Here is a 17,566-nt window from a genome sequence, read left to right as displayed (position 1 = left end):
AACTTTGTATTAATCATCTCCTAAGATTTAATTCAAGAATAATTTTAAAATATGAGTATTTTTCACCTAAACTCATTGCTTCCAAATTTTTGTGACTCAGTCATGAAAGTAGTTGGTAAAATATTTTAAACATGGTTACATTTTTGCCAATCTTTTCCTTCCATATTAAAAAAAAAAAAAAAAAGGTTTAGTAGGATCCATTTTTATCATAGGCCAGGATATACAGTGACAATAAGTACATCCTTCTCTAGTCTTAAGAGGGCCGGCATTTTCCAAAAGAAATTGATCTTTGCACTCACTGCTGCTTCTCTTCTGCCAAAATCTCTCTCACACTCTCATGGTTTAGCCATGAAGTGCAAAATGAGAGAAGTATTTCAATTGCACTTAAGCCACATTCACTGAAAGAGGATCTCCCAAGTCAGTGATGCAACATTCCCTAAATGGGCACTGGCATCTCCTGACCTTTAAACTAGGGACACAAAACTCCTAATCTGAATCACATCTCTCTTTGCCCTCACTCCCATATTTGTCCCCCGGGCCTTTTCGGTTTTATTGGTTTTGCTGGCTTCTCCCTCTACTTAGATATCTAGATTTCTGATTATTTCCCTGAAGAATTCATTTATATTCATATACCAAATAAAGTATTAGTTCTTACTCTGCTAAGAATTTTTGCAAATCATTTCTATGCTCATGGGTCGGGTTGTTGAAGAGAGTTAGGTTCCAATAGCTTTCTAATGGTGGTTATATAATTCTCTTTATTATTTTGTTCTCAATTTTATGTTACTAATAAAGATGTTCAATCAGACCTCACTTGAAGCTGATCTCTAGACATCACCCACCGAATCGTTACATTTTCATCTCTGATTGCCCTTGGGTATTACCACCTCTTAACAAGGTATTTCACTTTCGTAGAGTGAAAAACAAGTTGCAGGAAGCAAGACGCAGAGCTTTTTAAACGTTGTTTGTTCTCATAGTCAGACTACAATAAAGGCTTTTCAATGAACATGAGTACATATAAAAGGACTGGTCTAGGCTGCTACAGCAAAAATAAATTGAATGTGTAAAGTGAAGGGCAAAATGAAAATAATTGTAAAAGAACAATAAGGGTTTGCCTTCTTTATTATCTAAATATTACCAGTCTGAATGACATGATAATCGTGCTAAAAATAGTACAAACACAAGCATCACCTTGCATTTCCTAGCTGCCATTCACAGGCCATCAACTGGAAGCTTTTCTACTGATGCATCTCAGATGATTAACAAGGTTCCTAAACCTCAGACAATTATATTTGAACTATACCATGTATCCGATGTAATCAAAAGATACAAAGAAGAGAGATCATGATGATAACCTCTCAAGTCCCTTATGCTAAACTAGCCTATAGTTATCAACATCCATATATACATACATAACAACTTCTTTGTAAATTATACAGTCCCTTACACTCAAGTGCTCATGGGAAACTAACACCTGCCACCCTTAACACTTTCTCATTAGATGCTTCTCTAAAATCTCAAGAGTACTGTAATTAGTTTCTTTATCAAACAAACAAAAATGTGATTTGGATGCTGTGAAAGAGATCAGCTTAGCCAACATTTTGAATATAACATCTAGGATCACCTTTTTAGTTTGATGATCATCAGAAACATCGCCAAAATATAAGAACGGCTAATTGATTTTTTTAGAAGTGTTCACTTAGGATATTTTCACCATTTCAGTTGTATCGTAACAGTCCATGAAACACTATAAAAAAAAAAGAGTATTTCAGGTATTGAAAATTTAGCAACTTCTTTGTCTAAAGCTTTGACAATGTATAAGATCTAATTTGCAAAGGAGCCAAAGTAGTATGAAGACCTTTCTTGTCTGCCTTTTCCCCCCCATTAAAAACAGAAGGTATTAATCACCCGATTTCAAAGGCAGCTGACTGATGCTATTCACTGAGTAGGGCATTCTCAGTAATGTGGCTCCATGAATAACTCTCAAGGCTTTTATTATTGCTCTGAGTGGACTCTTAGCAGCACAGCTTCCCTTTAGCAACCCTCATCCCCTCAGGCTCCAAAAGGATTATAGATAGCGGCTGAAAGAAAGCATCATTGGTAAAAACAAAAGTTTTTAAAGGAAAAAAATGGGAGTAAAGTGGACATATTGGAGACAAGTCATGATTCATGGCCTCTACTGTGTTCTGCGTCCCTTTCTCTTACTCAATACACTCTTTAGTTTTACTGCGGGATAAGAGGAGACCAGCCCACTGCACTTCTCCTAGCAACCGATATCAGTCACCAAAGAAGGCATGTCATCTGCTCAAAGGGAAAACGGAAGAATTTGGGGTCATACAAAGCCAGACACATGTTCTTTTGCATTTGATCCCAAATTGATTATCAAAAAGGATTCAGTAAATGCTAAATAATTCTGTTTTATGTGAATGTTAACAATCCATAAGAACTAAATATCAGCTTGTCCGCTTGCTATATGGTAGAGTTTCAAACACTGGTCCGAGTCATTTGATTCAAATATTCTGTTTTTCACTTTTCCAACATCCCCCCACCCATCAGCCTTCGCTGAGATTGCCCCTCCTAGGTACATCCTTGTACCTCCTGGACCAGTTCTAATGCAAAGATGATGCACACACTCCTACAAGCATCTCAGGTTCAGAACACTTAAATGGAATCCTAAGAGACTATAAAAGCAAGTGCCTGGTCGTCTTTCTGTGCATGCCTGTTTAGCCGCTGCTTAGGAAGATAAATACCACATTCTGAAAAGAAAAGTTAAACTCAGAATTTAAACCTAACACAATGAGACACATTTACTGGGAGTCTCAACAATCTGGAGACAGTTTCATAAGAGCCAACTGATGAACATCACAGGTGTTACAGTTTAACTGAAAAGTACAATAGTAATGTATAGCCTGGAAAATGTTCTTCTTAAAATAAAAGTTATCTGTGGGATTGTGAGTAGAGGGCAGGCATCAAAAAACTCAAGTTTATTCATATCTTACAGCCATGTGTGCACAGGGCAGAGGGATAAGAAGTATTTTGCCCAAAATCTGTACCCACACGTTGTACATATTTTTCTCATTCTTTTTTCTTTCATTTTGTATTACAAGCTGACATCACCCAGCCTTTCAAATCGCAAAGGCGGAATGAAACACTTAAAAACATACTTAGCTACAAAATCACCCACATGTTTTCAGAATGGGGAGTGAGGAACTCCCCAGTTAAATCTGTTGGCACTTCTTCTCTGGTGAAATTATTAAACAGCATTTGTGAGGAGAAAAGGAAGCTGAAAAATCAACTGAATGATTGCCGAAGATTTGCGAGTACAGGGTGTAGGCACCATGGGAATGCTATTTTAGTGTTAACTTTTAACTCTTGAGGCTATCACTGCAGTGAAAAAAGTAGCTCTGAGGCCCTCAAATCCATGTTCTAACTCTTTACAGTCCATTTTTCATGAAAAAAAAAAAGTGCTGTGGAATGTTCAGTTATCTGGCATTTTCTTTTTCAAAGGTTACATCCTTCTTACTCAGTTTCTCTTCCAATAAATGATCCAGTTGGGGAGGGTTTCACATAATTGGTATTTGTGTGATGGCTTCCTGTTGTTGTTTCTGCCATTCAATGACTTTTTTGATGTTTATTTTTGATGGGGGGGGCACAGAATGAGAGAGAGAGAGAGAGAGAGAGAGAGAGAGAGAATCTAAATCAGGCTCCAGGCTCTGAGCTGTCAGCACAGAGACTGATGCGGGGCTCGAGCTTCTGGGGCTCGAACTCGTACACCTCGAGAAAACAACCTGAGCTGAAGTTGAATGCTTAATCGACTGAGCACCCCCAGGTGCTCCTCAGAGATATTTTAGAATACACAAGCTGTTGCATATTTAAGGAGAGAAAGTGAAAAATCTTCTGTAGTTCAAAAGATCAACAATAAGATTGGTTGTCAATAACTCCACTGTTATTTGACAATACATTAAAGTTCACTTTAAAATAAAGATATAAACACATCTTAGAATGTCTATTGCTAGGTTCATCATGAATTTCTCTTAATTTAATGTAACCCTGAAAACTATATTCCCTAATTATCAGACTCACCTATATGTTTAGTTTCACTATCTTTTAGCATTTGCTAGTATTTGGAAATACATATTTTAAAACTTTAAAGTGTGCCTATAACCTTGATTTATAAAATGCATAACGTTTTCTTTATAAAGAAAACTTCTTCACTTAATTTTTTTGAGAATCAGAAGTTCTCCCTTTTTTGACCATACTTATGAACATTTTAATTGTTTAATAACTGTTGCACAGGTTTTAGACTTTTATTTATTTTTATTTTTAAGTGTATTTTATTTATTTTGAGAGAGAAAGAGAGAGGGAGAGAGAAAGAATACACATGGGAGTAGCAGAGAGAGAGGAAGAGAGAGAGAATCCCAAGTAGGCTCTTCATCATCAGCACAGAGCCTGATGTGTGGCTCAAATTCACGAACTCTGAGATCATGACCTGAGCCGAAATCAAGAGTCAGCCGCTTAACCGACCAAGCCACCCAGGTGGCTCTAGACAAATTTATTTTTAAATGTTTTAATGTATTTATTTATTTTTGAGAGAGAAACAGAGCGAGTGGGAGGGGGCAGAGAGAGAGAGGAAGACACAGAGTCTGAAGCTGACTCCAGGCTCCAAGCTGTCAGCACAGAGCCCGATGCAGGGCTTGAACTCATGAGCCATGAGATCATAACCAGAGCCGAAGTTGGATGGTCAACTGACTGAGCCACTCATGTACCCCTAGACAAATCTTTTAAACAAAAAAAGGTTTCAAGTGGGTGTTCCTTGTTTAAACGTGAAAAGAGATATAATGAAATAGTTAAGTTATAGTCCATGTTCTCCAACTCATTTCCAAAAAGGTTTGGGACCAAAGGCTAGGGGAAAAAATCCACATCAATCCTTACATTGGAAATTAAAAAGTGACTATTAACTCAGTCTCCTTAGCTAAAACTGCTGGATTGCATGTGGTTCTAGTTACAGTGGCCATAAACTAAGTACACTGGCTTAAGACTATTGTTTTCTCAGTATTATTATTTTTTAATTCAATTTAGTCATGAAGAAACCATACATTCCACTGGTCATTAATGGATAAAAGTGGATGCAAATTATAAAACTAGTGAATTCTGCCTATTATCCATATCATGTCATTAAGCCCACACCAAAATACAGGGTTATACCCCAGGCGGATGGACAATAAACTATTTACTTTCAAAGATGGATGCATATGGTTTTAGATAATTTCTTTCCAGCCTAAATTTTCTCCTCCAACTGTACTCAAACATAACCATAAATAATAAGACAATAAACTAAATCACTTACAATAATAGAATTTAAGGCTAAGTGGATGCTGGAGATTACACAATCAGGTCCCATCTTTTTAAAATTAAGTATCTAGGGGCATCTGAGTGGCTCAGTCGGGTAAGCACCTGACTTCGGCTCAGGTCATGATCTCGCAGTTTGTGAGTTCAAGCCTCATGTCAGGCTCTGTGCTGACAGCTCCAAGCCTGGAGCCTGCTTCAGATTCTGTGTCCCCCTCTCTCTCTCTCGGCCCTTCCCCTGCTCATGCTCTGTCTCTCTCTCTGTCTCTCTCTCTCTCTCTCTCTCAAAAATAAATAAACATTTTTAAAAATTTAAAGTAAGGATCTAAAGTCATACAATTCTTTAGTAGGAAAGCAAAAACTGCAGCCTAGAGCTTCTGGCCACCCAAAGTGTGTGCCTTCTGCAAGAGTAATGATATTGTTTTAGTCAAGTTATCCCTTTTGATATGCACAACCACTCAATGTGGAAATCTAATTAACAGATAATTGTCAAAATTATTAGAATCAATTTCTATACTAAATAAGAGAAAGATAAGTAGACTATCTAGAAAAAAATATGAGCGCAGACTGAATGTTAACTTCTAAAACGGATTTTCTATAGTAGGGGTGTTTACTTCGAACCAAGTAAGTTTGTCTTCTGCAATATTGATCTCCATGGTACTCTATATCAAAAGCACCAAGTAAAAATTATTCTGGATAAAATGTAAACCAGTCGACATGAACTAAAATGCAGGTTTATATGAGCATGTTCTACTTGTTAACAAATTGCTATTTATAGTAGGCTTCTCTTGTTTATTCCTTTCATTCATAAGGCCACTCACTTGGGAATCCCGTTCCCTCTGTAATCAGCATATGATGCAATGGTAACACACCTCTCATAGCACGTTTGGCACAGTTGCATAGGTGTGGCCACAGATGATTCCCATTAAGAGGCAATAAAAAGTCTTAATCAGTCACCTGAAGATTTCTACTACTTGAAGGATTATATGAAAATCATCATGAAATGCATCTCATATGTAGCCCATAATTAGCCTGATAGCCAAAGTCCTCTTAAAATTCCTTGTAGTCCACACTAGAAAAGGAATAATGACATAATAACTAACAATAAATAAATAGGGGTGCCTGGGTGGCTCAGTCGGTTAACCGACTGACTCTTGATTTTGGCTCAGGTCACGATCCTGAGGTTGTGGGATTGAACCTCATGTTAGGCTCCGTACTAAGCATGGAGCCTACTTAGGATTCTGTCTCTCTCTCCTTCTGCCCCTCTCCCATGAGCACACACTCTTTCTTTCTTTCCTTCTCTAATATTAAAAAAATAAATAAATAAATAAAATAATAATAAAAAAACACTTAAATGGTGTTTATTAAATACTAGGCACTCTTCAGAACATTTTATATTTGATATCTCTATATATAACATATATACATATATCCATGTGTTTTCATGTATATATATGTACATATATCCATACAATCACACATATATAAATGCATTCATTCCTCATATGAATTGTATGAAATATATATTATCACCATGTACATTTTACAGATAAGGACACTGAGGCATAAAGAGTTTAAATTATTTACTCAAACTAACTCAATAGTGTTTGTTGACTGACTCTCTTTTGATAATCATCTTACACTTTGTCCCATATGGATAAACCAGTTACAATTCAACTAGATGTCTTGCTTTTTCCTTAGCACACCTTTGTCATCTCCACACCATTCCTCCTGTTATTCCTTCTGCTTTAGTGAAGCTTCCAATCTTTCTGCCTCTTAAGACCCCATTTTTCCACCAAGTGACCCATATGATCTTGACTTCCCTCAGACTGCACGAGCTGGAAATCATCTGTTCCTTCTCTGAGTGCCCACACTAGGTTGTATATACCTTCAAACACTTACTAGCCACTACTTTTGATTTTGTGACTGGAACATATGTTATCTTCTCTTGCATTGGCTGCTCTTGTTGAAGGTGGGAACTATTTAACAAGTCATTATGCTCCTCACAGAATCCATAAAAAGTTGCCTTGTTTATAAACGGATGCTCAATAAGCATGTGCTAAATCAAATAAACTACCTCAATGTATCAAGCTAATTGTCCTGTTGACATGCTCAGAAAACAGCTGGCCATTTCATTTTTATTTTTTTAAATGTTTATTTTTGAGAGAGAGAGACAGTGAGTGTGAGTGGGGGAGAGGCAGAGAGAGAGAGACAGGGACAGAATATGAAGGAGGCTCCAGGCTCTGACCTGTCAGCACAGAGCCCGACGCAGGGATCAAACCCACAAGCCATAAGATCATGACCTGAGCTGAAGTCAGGCGCTTAAATGACTGAGCCACCCAGGCGCCCCAACAGCTGGCCATTTCAGTACCAAGAGTCTGGAATTCTTGTTGAAGAGTTCCAGGGCTGAGAAGCTAGAAACAGTCTCTCAAGAGAAGCATGATATAGAAATAAAACATCTCTCAATTATAGTTTCAGTTCTACCATTAAGTAGCAAAGGGATCTGTGACAGAGCACATAAAATCTCTGAGATTCAGTTCTCCAGGTATCCAACCAATGACACAGTTGTACTGCATAACTGCAGAAACTTCTAGCTCTGAGGTGCTATCATTCCATGTTTATGTTTAGTGTTATTGAAGTCTCTGCTCAAAAAGAAAAGTTCAATTTGGGTTAATTTCAATTTGTAAAACTTTATGGAGTGATTGGAGAAGACTTAGAAGACAATCACTGAGAGGATTAGAAATTAGCACAGATGGAAATTTAAGGTGTATTATTATAATTACATATTATATTATATTATATATTAATTATTAAAATATAAAGCAAAATATGAAAAATATTTCACTTTAAGACATAATATCCAACTCATAAAAGCCATCCAATGGTTTCTTTCCAAGGTGAATTAAAATAATATATTCACCCTATATGTTGCCAGTAGGAATGTAAAATGATACAGTTGTTTTGGAAAACAATCTTGCAGTTCCTCAAAATGTTAAACATAGAATTCCCATATGACCCTTCAATTCCACTCCAGGTACACACTAAAGAGAAATGAAAATACATGTGCACACAAACAGTACTACAGAAATGTTCACAGCAGTAATATTTAGAGTAGCCAAAAAGGAGAAACGACCTAAATGTCCATGAATTAATAATTCAAAGGAAAAGTGATAGGGAATTCTACTCTGCAATAAAAAGGAATGAAGTATGGATATAGGCTACAACACAGATGAGCCTTGAAAACATCAGACTCAAGGAAAGAAGTTAGTCACAAAAGACCATTTACTGTATGGTTCTATGAAATGAAATGTCCAAAATAGATCTATAGAGACAGAAAACAGACAAGTGGCTTCCTAGGGCTGTCAGAGGATTGGTGGATGAGAAGCAAGATATAAGGTTTCCTTTTTTTTTTTTTTTTTTTTGGATGAAAAAAAATTGTAGATTGTAATGATGGTTACACAATTCTGTGAATATGCTATAACCACTGAGTTGTATATTTTATATAGGTGAATTGAATAATCTATGAGCTACATCTCAATAAGCTTATTGGGAGAAAAAATGTTTAATTAGCAAAATTTAGGGATGTTTATGTAGGCCCTTGTCTCAGGTTTTTTTTTTTTTAAGTAAACTTTCCAGTTGAGAATCCTTTGAATTTTTTTCGTAAAATCAAAAGTAGGTCCATAAAGAGGTTCTGCCTACCAAATTCCTGAGATATTTCAGTTTAATGTCAATAATGATAAATAGGGCCCTGAACATAACGATTGTCAACAGCAGATAGAGTAGAACAATGCCTATTATTGGGGATATTACTTTTAACCTTCCTCTTCTTTTTCAATTATTAGTGAGCCACATATTTGGAGATTAATTTTAGAAGTAATCCAGGTAACTCTATCTCTAAATATGCATTTTTCTTTTGCTAATGCATACTTGGAAAGCTACACTAAACATACAGAGAAGTCTCAATTTCTATACTAGATATCACCATATAAGTCAACATTCCTTAGTGGCGAGGAAATGTGTATGCTCTTACTAAGGCACCTAAATCATTTAAAGGATTTCCCTATCTATATAAACAACATTCAACAATGTGCTAAAAAACATAGCAGTGTTGGGGCACCTGGGTGGCTCAGTTGGTTGAGCGTCTGACTCTTGATTTTAGCTCAGGTCATGATCCCAGGATTCTGAGATGGAGCCCTACATCAGGAGCCTGCTTGAGATTCTCTCTCTCTCTCTCTCTCTCTCTCTCTCTCTCTCTCCCTCTGCCCCTTTCCCCACTTACTCTCTCTATATATAAATAATAATAAAACAGGGTCGTCTAGGTGGCTCAGTTAGTTAAGCATCAGACTTTGGTTCAGGTCATGATCTCATGGTTCGTGAGGTAGAGGCCCACATCAGGCTCTGTGCTGACAACTCAGAGCCTGGAGTCTGCTTCGGATTCTTTGTCTCTATCTCTCTGTGTTCCTCCCTCACTTGTGCACACGCACTCTCTCTTTCTCTCTCTCTCTCTCTCTCAAAAATAAATAACCATTAACATAATAGACTAAATAAAATAAAGATAAAAAACATAGGAGTATTAGTGTGGGCTTTGGGAGGAGAGTGACCATGAAAACTACCACTATAGAAAATATTCTTGGTTAGATAGAAAAGAAGCCTATCAAAGCAAATGGTTAAATCTATATCTTCTGCCAGATGAAAAGCAGAATATTAAATCACCAGAAACCATGATGTCATTTGTGTCAAAATACTCATGTTTGATAACTTTCTTTCTGTCTCTCATTAGACACACATACACAGGTGCCCACACACAGACCCCAAAATAAATAAATAAACCTTGTTTAAATGGTAAATGTTTCATGTGTTGAGGAGGACATGAAAATAAACATCTCAAAAGACTCCATGAGCACACTTTCATTTGTTCAACAAATATTTGAATATCTTGTATGTGTCATCCAGTGCTCTAGGCAAAACACAGATAAAACTAAGTGTCTGCCCTAGAAGCTCAGTCAAAGAGTCAGACAATAAATAAACATTTCTACCTATCGTTGGGAGGAAATTCTCCATAAGTCTCTCATATTTCTACACAGCTTGCTAGCAAAACCACTAACATTTTTATTACAAACTATCTTTTCAAGTATACTTATATACCAGAGAGTCTTCTGTTTTTGAGATGGATTCTCTTAAGAGCAGAAGGCAGACTTCTTTATTATCCAATAGAGTCAAGACAATATCTTCCTCTGGGGCAAAGGTTAGGCAGTTTCCTTATTGTCCGTTATAAAGTATCTAGGTTCCCAAGATTAGGGTCCCTCAGCTGTAAGGCTAACCCACTATGTGCGCATGATCTCTCTGGGCCCCGCTATACCACTTCCAAAGGCACCTCCAGAGCAACGGAAATTGAAACAAACAACAAGCTACTCGCTATGGCATGACTAATGAAGTCCATTACCGCTGACCCAGAAGTCTCATTTCTTCCCCCAGCATTCATGACGTTGTGGCAGCATAACTTCTTAGCTTTGCAGGTAGGGTAGGTGTGACTCTCTTCATCATTGTTTATACATACACGCAGGCGCGCGCACACGCACACACACACACACACACACACACACACACACACACTTCCAGGAGGTGATAAGCGCTATGACAGAAAATTAAGACAGGTAAAGAAGGCAGCTCGATAGTCTTTTAAGCGGAGTAATTTTTGATAGGGATGCCCATATTTCTGAAGAGATGATATTGGATAGGAACTTATTAAATCAATGGAAAGATTTAGCCATGCAAAAATCTAGGGAAGTATATTTCAGTTAGAAGAAAGAACAAATGCAAAAGCCCTGAGTCAGAAACAGAACATCCAAAAGGAAAGTTTTAAATATAGGTGCGGAGTGTGAGCAGATGTGGTCAGAGAGGGAAAGAGGGCTCGGAATAGTCTTGTAAACCATTGTGAAGAGTTGTGAGTAGAAGCAATTACATGGTTCTAGGCAAGAAGTTGCCATTCCATGCTTTTAAAGGTCCCTCTCTCTGGAAAACTAAGTTGGATGGGGCTAAGGTGTAGGGAATCGACGAACAGGAATGGAAGCTGGGAAATCTAAGAGTGTTCACTATAGAATTCTTTCAACTTTGCTGTATGTTTGAAAATGCTTAAAATGTTGCAGGAAAATCAGAAACATACATAAAATCATTGGTATCAGGATATATTCCAAAGGGTTTACTAGCAAGTTGGATGTGGACTATGAGGATAAGTCAAGAAGGACTTCTAGTTTTCAGTTATGAAAATCTCTATGAATAGTGATGTCATTTACTCAGCTGGAAATGAGAAGCAGATTTTATCCTCAAGCTTGAGTTTGGTATTTTTTTTCTTTTTTTTTTTTAATTGAGATATAATTGGCATACAAATTTATATTAGTTTTAGATGTACAACATAATGATTTGACATCTGTATACTTTGCAAAATGATGACCACAGTAAGTCCACTTACCATCTAAGTTTGACATATGCTTAATAGATATCAAGCAAAAATGTCAAGTAGTCAGCTGGATATGTCAAACACTGTTCCAGGCACTGTACTCCCTCACACAATGATTGCAGCAATTTGAAAAGTATCAAAATTAAAATGGATTTAAAACCCATGTGACTAGGGGTGCCTGGGTGGATAAGTCAGTTCAATGTCTGACTCTTGATTTCGGCTCAGGTCATGATCTCGTGATTCATGAGATCGAGCCCCATATTGGGCTCTATGCTGACAGTGTGAGGTCAGCTTGGGGTTTTCTCCCTCCTTCTCTCTCTCTCTCTCTCTCTCTCTCTCTCTGCTCCTCCCCGACTCATGCTCTCATGCACGCTCTCTCTCTCCTTCTCAAAATAAATAAATGAACTTTAAAAAATAAATAAAACCCACGTGATTAGATAAAACTTCTTAAGGATAAGGTTCAAATGGAGGAGAAAACACGAAGTACTGAGCCCTAGGTTATCCCAATGCAGTTTTGAGTTAGAAATAGTTATTGGATGAATATACTCTACTTTAGATGGTATATTAGATCTCTGTTATGGTATAACATATACTGAAACATTGAAAATGTTGATGGGAATTTCTCCTTAAAAGACTTTATGTAATCATTCATTCACACTTTATTCAATAATTATTATTATTTTTTTTAATGTTCTACCTATTTCTGAGAGAATGAGAGAGACAGCAAGAGCTGGGAAGGGTCAGAGAGAGAGGGAGACACAGAATCTGAAAGGCTCCAGGCTCTGAGCTGGCTGTTAGCACAGAGCCCGACGTGGGGCTCGAACCCACGAACAATGAGATCATGACCCGAGCCGAAGTCGGACGCTTAACCGACTGAGCCACCCAGGTACCCCTATTCAATAATTTAAATAAAGAAGGAAATCTATATTAATATTAATGTATTGATTAATGTTGATAAGTCTATACTGGAAGACACTATAAGAAACATAACAAAATAAATCTTTAAAAGTAAGTCTATAAAATGGCACGCTGTAAATTTCCATTATCTGAACACAGATCAGTAGATTTATGTTTGCCTAACTGGAGAAAGATAGAATCTATGTAAAATAGGTTTGCATAAAGGTATGTAGTATTGTAAAAGAAAGCGTTGGTCAAGACCCCAATTGGATATATCCAAAAGTAAAACATTATTAATATATCTAATTTAAAGGCAGATTTTCTAAACTGTCATTCAAGAAACATCTTCTTCACTTACATTCATGTGAATGTCTCTATAATTCTTTCCACTTGGTCCAAAAATTAAAAAAAAAAAAAAAAAAAGGAGGAGAAGAAAGAAAGAATGGAGAAAGAAAGGCAAAGTAGAAGAGGAGGAACAGGAAGTGGAAGAGGTGGCTTAGGACAAGGAGCTGAAGAGGGGTAAGGGGTAAGAGGGTAAGAGTGCATGGGTGGCTCAGTAGGTTAAGCGTCTGACTTTGGCTCAGGTCATGATCTCACAGTTCGTGGGTTCGAGCCCCATGTCGGGCCCTGTGCTGCCAGCTCAAAGACTGAAGCCTGTTTCCAATTCTGTGTCTCCCTCTCTCTCTGACCCTCCCCTGTTCACGCTGTCTCTCTCTCTCAGAAATAAACAAAACAGTTAAAAAAAAAAAAAAAGAGGGGTTAAGAGAAGAAATTAATAAAAGGAAATCTTTTTTCTAAAACCCTTCAAAACTAAATCGTACATCAGAGGTAACTGTATCTCCTGCAGACTGCAGGATCTACTAAAGCAGATATTGCCAGACACACACATCCCACATAACTAAGTTCCCTTCATTACAGTGTATGTATCCCAATATGTGCAGTGTGTCTACAAATCAATATTTTTATTGTCAAAGATGCTATTTCATAGAAGCTGCCGGGGATGAGATGAATCATCATTATTATTTTGTATAATCATGCCTTTTTTTTCCTTTAAGATACTCTTTTTTGATGTTCTAAGAAATCCTTTTGGTTCACAGTTCACATTGCCTAGAATCAAAGGTTATTCAAACAAAGCCAATTCAAAGTGATACCACTGCATAGTTATAAGAACAAATTTCAGGTTATTTATGTGCAGTTTAAGGTCTGAAATGGACTACATATTGCGATGGTAATGTGCCCATTACTAAAAGAAACACTTTAGCATCTACACCCTGCACACACATTATCTTTTTTCCCCCAAATATCATGTGTGCCATTTTCATTTAGGAATATAGCTAAAAATTAAAGATAAGAACATTATTCTCATTTTAAAAACATCTTTTCATAATTGTAAAATTACTGAATTGACACGATGCACAGGCAATGGATGTAATTAAAACGCACTGTGGTAATTTATGTCCATTCCCTGCAAATGACTATAAAACCATAGTCTCATTTGAAAATAAAGAAAATCTGGAGTACAAAAGCTACATGTGATATATATCCTCCTACGGAACAGTAAAGAAAAATATGCATGCCGTTCATTATTCTGTATCAAAAAGAAAATCTTTATTTACATACCAAATAGAAAAGTTTGTCTGTAGTTCTCAACTAACTTAATGTTTATTCTCTATGGATTCCTACAGACACAGGATACTGAAAAATCAAAAAAAAAATATTAGCACATATCTTCTATGAGGAGGCAAAACTCTAACATTTTTCACAAACTATAAAAATGCACATATAAATAACCTACCAAGCAAATTTCAATGCAAATCTATGTATCATTTGTCACTGAATAAAATTAATTTCTGTGTCTAGCACGAGGATAGTCAGTATATCTTTGAAATGGTGCAAGCTTCTCTAAATTTGAAATTCATGGGGAGAATAAGCACACACGTCTACAAAGGATAATAAGTAAACAGAAATCATAGAATCCTGGAAGAGAAAGAGCTTAGAGATCTTACAAACCAACCCCCTCATTATATATGTGAGCACTCAGGCCCAGGGTGTTGAAACAGCCTAGAGGGCAGTGTTGTCTACATCCCAAATTTTCAACACTCCCCACGGAAAGGCTGTCATCATTCTGGAGTAAACCAAATACAATCCAATGTCAAATGTATGTTCTATAGCCTCATTCAGTAAGTATCCATGGCTTCCTTTGCTTTTGATAGTAGATGTTAAATACAAAAACTAGTTTCACAAACAAACAAAAAATTACCATTACCTTTCCAACTTCTCAACCCTGGGGATTTTTCACTACATTGCCATGAATTTTGCTGCAGAATTGTGGCCCAGACATAAACTTTCCCCTTATCCTATAATATTAAATCAGAACAAAGGTCCTAGGTGTGTCTCTGGGACACGAGGAGTGAGGTAGGGAGAGAAGGAAGAAAAGAAGGGAGGGAGGGAAAAAGGGAGGCAGGGTGGGAAGGAGGGAGAGAAATGATTCCTTGCTACTGCTGTTCCAGCAAGCTGGTTAATTGCATTTGTTTCATATATCTCCAAACACCCTGGTACATTAATTATATTCTGTAACACCAAGCTCTTCTGATTCCCTCTGTCACTTCCACTGAGCAATTTAATTATATTCCTCTTAGCTACACACTAATTCAAAAAAAGAAAAAAAAAACTTCATGATGATTCTATAGACTAACATAGAGTTTATACATGCATTTCTGGTATTGAAATATGTAAATTCATGGTTTGTAAGGATATATGACCCAAAAAGTTCTTATCATGATAATCAAAGACACTTGGGAGAAATATAGAAATCTTTTGGTTAAGGCAACGTGAATGTATTGTAAAGGTAAATGTAGTGAAAAAGAAAATGCATGGTAAACGATTAGGTAGGACCATAGATATTGTCACAGTGTTATTCACAATGATTAATTCCTAAACATCTATTACTTAAAAGGGAAAAAAGAAAAAGCAGCGTGCCCATACGAATGCCTCGCCTACTATTGCTGGGGGCAAAGGTACTCATGTAGTCCATGATTGAAAACAGCCACTTGACAGTAGGTAAACTCATCTGTACTGCCTCATGTTTATAGAAAGCCTTCCTGTTTTGAGTTCAATACACTGGGTTCTGTGCAGCAGCTGTCTGGAAGAAAGTTAGCTCCGATGGCGGGCAAAAATAGGCAGTGTCCCAAATAATGAATTAATCCACAATGCAAATGCTGGAGGAAAGTTTATGTAGCAACAAGCTACTATGAAGGCTCAAATATCTGGACCAATACACAGATTCTTTACAAGTACAATCATCGCAAATCTAAAGTACTACAATCCACATTTTCAAAAAAATATGCTCTAGTCTTCTCTTTAGACATATCCTTTCTATTGACTTAAAGTCTCTATAAGGTTAATACCAAATGTTCTTTCGACTTTCTTCTTATGAACAAACAAAAAAGCATGTTAATGATTACTTCCACTCATCATTCAAAAGAGCTGCAAGAAAGGATTTTGCAATCCTCTCACAAGAAACTGACATCCTGTGAAAATATCCCAGGAAACCATATCTGAACAAAAGACAGGAGAATCAGGCAGAATGCTGTCTGCTTGACAGACTGACTCAACCCAGAGGGAGACACTTACAGTACCTGTTTCAGATCCCCATTGTGTTTGTCACTGGGGACTGAGCTGAGTGTTCTGTGCCCGCAGCCAGCCCGGAGCTTCTGTTTCCCCCTTCCTGGAGCCTCGCCCAGTCTTACTTTTGACAGTTTTCTCTCTGTGATCTAAATTCTTGATTCCGATTTCACACTAGAAGAGCACTCACCAGCATACAAGTGATACACATAGATCCCTGAGATACCCTGTCTCAAATTCCTCGCCCGCTGAACCTTCATTGAAGTGTCTATTATTATTTTTCTTCACTTGAATTTCTAAGCCAAAGTTCAGAGACAGGAACAAACACCAAATGGGAGTGGGCTCAAGAGTATTCCAGACATTTACTTTAATACTCCTTTTTCTGACAAAATGGAGAGCCCATTATTTATTATCCAACTCTTCAATTAATTAGGTAAATTACAACAATAACAATAGGTGACTGCTCACCCGTTCCACTTGCAGCAGTTTAGAAACAAAGCCTTAAAACCTCTGCCCCCCCAAAGCCCCTGTGCCTGATCAAAAGGGACTAATAGACATAATGTCATTTTATTGATAGCCCACAATGCACCCAGAAATAAATGGATTGGGGGGGGAAGGGGGAAGGAAAAAGTATTTTTAACTCACCATCAACCCGAACATACAAAAATCCACAGAGCAGTAGTTGTGTAAACATCAGTCGACTCATTTTGACATATTAAAAACGATCCAGATTGTTTTAAGAAACCAATCCCAGAGAGCAAAAGTACAAAAATAAGTATCAAAAAAAAGAGGTAGGTCCAAAGTTTAGACTTTCCTAGATGCTAATTAAAGTCAGGAAGAGCAAATCGCAAGATCAGAAGGGGTTAGCGGAGAGGTCTCGAATGGGGCACATTTAGATCCATCCAAATTAACAGAGGGCACTCCAAAGGCTGCTGTATTTCCACACTCTGGCTGCCTAAATTACCACAAATTCAGCCCAGCCGGAGGGATTATTCAAGTGTGTCTAACCCTCGCTCCTCGGGCTCCATTGCCATCCAAAGCCAAGTTCTTTCTTCTGAAGTCAAGAAGATGAAGAGGGAGGAAAAAGACCTAATTCCTAGAAAGTGTTCCACAAACTTGCCAGCGCGCTGCCGAAACACCATTGGCCTGCCCACTGGCTTTCCTTGCCCGGTCTCCGTCCCGGTAGCCGCTCCGCGTCCAGAGTTTTTTCACTTAACTTCCATCCTAAGGATGTGTCAGAGCAAC

The 17,566-nt window shown here is 37.5% G+C and overlaps 1 protein-coding gene across 1 annotated transcript in view; it reads right to left on the bottom strand.

The window, feature by feature from the left end:
• ROBO2 (roundabout guidance receptor 2) overlaps window positions 1–17,027 on the bottom strand; it is a 608,353-nt gene extending 591,326 nt beyond the window's left edge. Inside the window, exon 1 of the mRNA XM_077765658.1 lies at window positions 16,967–17,027. Within this exon, the coding sequence (XP_077621784.1) occupies window positions 16,967–17,027 (61 nt within the window). The remainder of the gene's footprint in view (window positions 1–16,966) is intronic.
• Window positions 17,028–17,566: the final 539 nt, after the last annotated feature.

The sequence above is a fragment of the Crocuta crocuta genome, unplaced genomic scaffold (genome assembly GCF_008692635.1).
Source record: "Crocuta crocuta isolate KB4526 unplaced genomic scaffold, BGI_CrCroc_1.0 scaffold174, whole genome shotgun sequence".
In the NCBI taxonomy this organism is placed as follows: Eukaryota; Metazoa; Chordata; class Mammalia; order Carnivora; family Hyaenidae; genus Crocuta; species Crocuta crocuta.
This window is presented reverse-complemented; position numbering and strand designations above follow the sequence as displayed.